General features: G+C 55.7%; 1 protein-coding gene across 3 annotated transcripts in view; it reads left to right on the top strand.

The window, feature by feature from the left end:
- Positions 1-611: 611 nt before the first annotated feature.
- EBF1 (EBF transcription factor 1) overlaps positions 612-6,000 on the top strand; it is a 263,841-nt gene continuing 258,452 nt past the window's right edge. For all 3 annotated transcript variants that reach the window (XM_058815594.1, XM_058815593.1, XM_058815592.1), the window contains exons 1-4: positions 612-1,462; positions 2,779-2,935; positions 3,245-3,308; positions 3,462-3,517. In XM_058815594.1, the coding sequence (XP_058671577.1) occupies positions 1,329-1,462; positions 2,779-2,935; positions 3,245-3,308; positions 3,462-3,517 (411 nt within the window). In that variant the 5' untranslated portion in view covers positions 612-1,328. The remainder of the gene's footprint in view (positions 1,463-2,778; positions 2,936-3,244; positions 3,309-3,461; positions 3,518-6,000) is intronic.

Below are 6,000 nucleotides of genomic sequence, written 5' to 3'. Positions count from 1 at the left end.
GGGAGCGGGGCAGGAGCCGGGGCAAGCGGAGGGGATGCAGCGGGACTTGCGGCGGGGGAGAGCCCCACCCGCGCTCCCAGCGAGGGACAATCCCAGCTCGGGCACCGGGCACGGCCGGCGGGCGCGGGGCATCCCCGGTTTGGTCGGCGGCGCTGGGCAGCCCGGCGCTGCCGGCGGATCCCGGGGAGGGCTCGGCCACCCCCGCTCTCGCGGTGCCGGCTGCGGGCTGTGCGGGCCCGCCTGGCCAGGGCCGTCCCCGGGCGCGGGGGGTCGGGGCAGCCCCGCGGGGCCGGTGCCCGAGCTGCCCGCGGCGCTCCCGAACAAAGGCGCGGCCGCGCCGCTCCGGGCCCGCCCCCGCCGCTCCGGGGCAACTTTCCCCGGGGCCGGCCGCGCCGGGGGCGGGACTATGCTAATGAGGGAGGCGTGCCCCCGCCCCCTCAGCGGCGCTTTGCCGGCGCTCATTGGCGGCGGCGGCGCGGGGGCGGGGCGGTGACGCGATGCAAATGAGGGGGCGTGTCCGCGGCGGCCCCGCCCCCCGCCCGCCGGGGCTGCGGGGCTCGTGTTCGGCGGCGGGGACAGTCAAAGTGGCTCCCATAGGGAGAGACGGCGAGTCCGCCCGGCGCTGCGGGAGAGGGAGGGGGCACGGGGAGCCCCAGGGTCTCCCTCCGGCCGTCCGTCCGCGCCGCCGCCGCGGGTGCGCCCCTCTCGCTCCCTTCCCGGCGTGCGCCCGGCTCCGGCAACTCGCTTCCTGCGCGGCTGGAGGAGGGAGGAGAGAGGAGAGGAGCGGAGAGCGCTTCGGCTGGGAGAGGAGAGAAGAAAGAGGGAGAAAAGAAAGAAAGAAAAGAGAGAGGGGAGAAGGGGGGGGACTTGCCTCTCTTGTCACTGGAAAATGACACTTGATGTAGCAGAGCCTGCCGCAGCTCCCGTTCGTCCTATTGTTTCTTAAACTGCCATCTGAGATTTTTTTTTTTTTTGCCTGCTGCCATCCGAGGGGTGTCTTCATACAAAAGGGACTTCAAGTACTCCTCCGGCTTGCGAGCGCTGCAACCAGCCCCCAGCACCCCGCCAGCCCCTCCAAGCACCCAAACAAACTGCACACGCAGCAAACAGCAGCAACAAAACCGGGCTCTGATTGCCTCTGGATTTTTTTTTTTAATGTGCGTGCCTGTGTTTGCTTTCTCCGACTTGCTTTGATTCCAGCGATCAGCTGCAGAGAGAGGAAAAAAAAAGAAAGAAAAAACCCTAAATATAACAGTCCGCCTGGCGATTTTATCACTTTTTAAAAATTTCGAATAAAGAAGGAAGATTTGCGCTGTTGTTTCTGATTCATGTTTGGGATTCAGGAAAGCATCCAGCGGAGTGGGAGCAGCATGAAGGAAGAGCCCCTCGGCGCGGGGATGAACGCGGTGCGGACGTGGATGCAGGGAGCCGGCGTCCTGGACGCCAGCACGGCCGCTCAGAGGTAGGCAGGCTCCGCGCCCGCTCCGCGCCCGCGCCCCGCTCCGCGCCCCGGGGCGCTCCCCGCCCGCCCGCAGCGCCTTTCCCCCCGCGGCAACAAAAACCCGGCTCTGGAGCTCTGCTACCGGCGCTGAGTTTCGCGTAGATGTCGCCAGTTAAATATTTATCCCCATTGTCCCGTAGGAATGAGTTTTTATTAAATAATGATAACAACAATAAAGGAAGTGGCGAGTTTCGCTAGGTGCGGATAGGTAGGTTTCATCTCTCTGGCTCCGCGTGTTCGCTCGGAGGAAGGAGTTTTCAAAACTATGTTTGCTGCTGATTTAGTCTTAAGATCTTCAATTGACACTTTGCTCCTCCGGAAAACAGAGAGTTGTGCACGGATGTATCCAAAATATATTTCTCTACCTCGCTTTCCTATTCCCGTCAGAATCAGCAGCTCCTCTTCTTCTCCTCCGATAAGTAGGGAGTTTGCAAAGCGTACTCCAGGAGAAATTTAATTTGAAGTCCTTTTGTAGAACCACTGCCACTTATCTCAGATTTTTAAAAGAAATCCCTCCAAATATATGATGGGTTTGGCGAAGCTACTCCCAGCCTCGTTTTCTCTCTTATTTCTCCTTCTTCCCATCCTCTTCCCCACGAAAAAAAACCAAACCCAAACACGAACCAAAGCCTGATGCTGGATTCGCAGCTTGAGCCCTGGAGCCGGCATCATCCGGCATCAGTTTAATGTTGACATCTCCCAGTGTCTCCCACCTCGCCCCGCACCCCCCCCTTTGGAGCCCTCTAAGGAAGGGAAAGTTTCTGCAGGGACAACCCTGAAATATTTGAAGTTGTCTCCTGGGCTCGGTGTTTACCCACCGCTCCGGCGCGGGAGGAAAGGCTCGCAAGATAAGGCACATGGGCGCTGCTGTGACAGCTCCGAGCCGAGTTTGAGAAGTGGCAGGAGCGATGCTGCTCCGCGGGGCAACGCGCCGGCGGCTCTGAGCGCGGCTGCCCCGCTATGCAGGGCCGGCTGCGAGCGGGCACGGGCCCCGGGGAGGGCTGGTGGGTACCGGAGCCGGCTGGGGGGCTCCCGGGGGCTTCGGGCCGGCCGCAGGACGGGATGGGGTCGGGGCTCCGCGGGGCTCGGAGCTGGAGCTGGATTTCTCCGTGCCCGGAGGGAAAAGCCCCGGGGCGGCTCGCGGGAGGGAGGGATGCTCCGTCCCGGGGGGGCCCAGCCGGGTCCCGGCGGGGGAAGGCACCGGCCCGGGAGGCCGCTGGGGGTGCGTGAGGCCGCGGTGTCGGAGCTGCCGCTAACCCGCGTGTTTCTGGTCCCAGCGGAGTGGGTCTGGCCCGGGCTCACTTCGAGAAGCAGCCGCCTTCCAACCTGAGGAAGTCCAACTTTTTCCACTTCGTCCTGGCTCTGTACGACCGGCAGGGGCAGCCCGTGGAGATCGAGCGCACCGCCTTCGTGGGCTTCGTGGAGAAGGAGAAGGTGAGTACCCTGGTGCCCCGTGGGGGCTCGGCCGCCTCTCGGGGGCCCTCCCCGCTCCGCTCCCTCGGGGCCGCGACACCGGCTGGTCCCGGGAGCCACGGCAGCCTCCCGGGCGCCTCAGTCTTCCCCTGTCCCGGAGGGCGGACGAGGAAGGGATGTCCCCAGTTCCCTCGCCATGCCCGGGGCAGGGCAGAGGGCTGAGAGCTGCCCCATCCAACCCCGGGGACACCCGGCGTGCAAGTGATGAAGAAGCTCCATTGATACTGTTTTCTTTTTCCCTCCGGCCTCCCGTGTCGCCTTTGACTTCAGGAAGCCAACAGCGAAAAGACCAACAACGGGATCCACTACCGCCTGCAGCTGCTCTACAGCAATGGTAAGGGCTGGCAGTCCCCCCGTCGTGCGGAGCCCAGCAGCGCCCGGGTTCCCCCGGTTCCCCTCCGCTCGCAGCCGGGACACGGGCGGCCCCGGCAGGCCCGAGCCCTCGGGCGAGCCCCGGCGCGCTGCTCACGGCTGTGCCTTGTTTCAGGGATCAGGACCGAGCAGGATTTCTACGTGCGGCTCATCGACTCCATGACCAAGCAGGTGGGTGCTGCGGGGCGGCCGCCAAGCCGGGGGTGGCCGGGCAGCCGTCGGGGCGGCCCCGGGAGCCAAACCCGCCCCCGCGGCGGGGCCGCTCTGCCCGCCGGGGCCGGGACGGAGCCTCCGCCTCCCGCGGGCACGGCCGCGCTCCCGCTCGGGCGAACACCGGGCTGCGGGGCGGCCAGCGGGGCCCGCGGGACCTGCCTGCTGCTGCTGGGCTGCCGGAGAAAAATACGGGCGGCCCTCCACGGTCCCAGCCAGGGCTGCGGATGGTTTTTGCCGCTTAATTAATAAGAATTAACCTCCGGCCTGCGGCAGCCCCCAGCGCCGCCGGCACGGGCGCTGCCCGGCGCGGGGCTCTGTCGCTCGGGCCGCTCCCGCCGGCTGCAGGAGGAGCGGCTGTGTCGGTGTCGCGACACGTTCGTGTGTCGGAATAGACACCAGAATAGCGGCGCGGGCAGCGGCGAGCTCGGTGTCGGACTCGGGGAGGGCAGCAGGGCTTGTCAGTGGATTAATCCTCATTTTAAGCCTGTTCTGTAGCCTCCCGAACAGAGTAATAATCGTGCGTGCCTACCTGTAAAAAATACTTTTCTGTTTAAAACCAGTATTTTTACAAAGGGACTATCTGAGCAAATCGAGTCTCTCTCTCCTTTCTTTTTTCCTTCTTCCCCTTTTAAAATTGTTACTCTGTTTTTTTTTTTCTGCTCCTGTCAGAATATTTTTCTCTTAGAATATGTTTCTTTTAAATAGTTGGGATCGCTTTTGAGCCTTTTAATTCTTAAAATATGTTTCTTCCCCTCCTAATCTGTTTTACTTGTTAAAGAAAATTCTTAAATTTTATTTAAGGAAAACATTAAGGGTTTTTTTTTTGTACCGCTAGGAAACGTCAGTCCTTGTATGTTGTCTGCAGGGACAAAACTCTTGGCTTGTATTTGGGTTTCTTTTCTACAGCAAAACATAAAGCTCTAAGGGCTGAGTTTGTTTTACAAAACTCTCTTTGATGGTCCCAAAACATCTTTTCCTGCTATTGAAGACTGTCTTTCAACAGAAAAAAAAAAAAAAAAAGGAAAAAAAAAAAGAAATAGGGAACTTGGGTGAATTTTACTAGACAATCCACTATGCATCTGAACTCTGTTATACTGTACGCTTCCAAACGGAGCCCGTTCCTTGTAGGAATTAAACCAGCAGCCACATACCCTTCTTCTTAAAAAATCCTGGAAAGCATTTGCTGTCATTCCCTGGTTTTCAGGCACAAATTGGTTAGTTCGTGTTAAAAGTAACAAAATCTTCCTGAAATGTGAACTCTTTTTAGTCCTTTTGGAGTTTGTGTATTTCAGTGTAGATCGTGTGAGAGAGACTATCAATAAATATTATCTTTAAATAGCTTTCCTATCATTACGGAAATGCAGAAACCGCTGGTCATAATCCTGTTGAAAACAGAGCCCTGAACTCATGGAGAGCAGTGGATTCAAAATAATTTTCTTAACAAAGGCATCTTGCATATGAAGAGTTCATCCTAAGGCACTGTTTGACCTCTTGGTCTCTCATTATTATCAAGTCATCAGAGGGTCTTTGGAGAGAAAGGGGAAAAAGAAAACCCCGAGATACAGTTTATTTGTAAGACCTACCGTGTAGCTTTAAAGCACGTTCACAATGAAGAAGCAGGAGAAAAAAAAAATCTCTCTGATTTCAGGAAGTCTTAGAAAAACAAAGTTAGTGCAAATTGCAGATTTTGGGAAAAGTGCAGTGGGGTTGAGAAGCGAGGATTTTAGAACAAAAGCTCTCTGAGCTTAGATTGGAAAACAGGGAGCAAAAGGCTGTTTTAGATGCAAACATGTTTGCTTACATATTAATTTCATAGCTGTAGTTTCTTTAGGCATGACTATAATTGCTTATGAAAAATAGGGCATTGTCATGTCACAACTGTGGCATGTGCTGCTCCAAATTTTTTCGGGGGCCAGACACTAAATTCTCCTTCTTGTCCTTTTTTAATTCTTTCTTTTCAAAAGTGAAATTATTTCAGAGTTGGGATCGCGTCGGTTACTGAATGCTTATTAGGAAGTGAAGTACAACACATGACAGAAGCTCACCCAAATGTTGAATATATCATTTATATTTTATGACAGTGAATTATATAGAAGATTCTCAAGTAACTTTCAAATCATCAAACTGTAATTAAATATTGCAAAGACTGTCTGAAAATTCTTTAATTTTTAATGAAAGTTAAATATATATTGTCAGTCTACTTGAAGGTGTAGTATTTTAATGCATGACGCTCAGAACAAATTGGATAATGAAATGATTACTTTTAAATGAAACTGTTGCAGAAGCATACACGTTTCAGCTGGCAAGTATCTGCTCAGTCCTCACACACGCACATTCACACACTCGATAATTGTGAATTCCCAGACTGAAATTACAGCTACTCTGAGGTTTCTGGTGGCAAATTAAAAATCCCACAGAAGCAAAGCTTGAATGAGTTAGGT

The sequence above is a fragment of the Ammospiza caudacuta genome, chromosome 16 (assembly GCF_027887145.1).
Source record: "Ammospiza caudacuta isolate bAmmCau1 chromosome 16, bAmmCau1.pri, whole genome shotgun sequence".
Lineage (NCBI taxonomy): Eukaryota > Metazoa > Chordata > Aves > Passeriformes > Passerellidae > Ammospiza > Ammospiza caudacuta.
The sequence above is the reverse complement of the archived record's forward strand: the minus strand, read 5'-3'. Positions and strand labels throughout refer to the sequence as shown.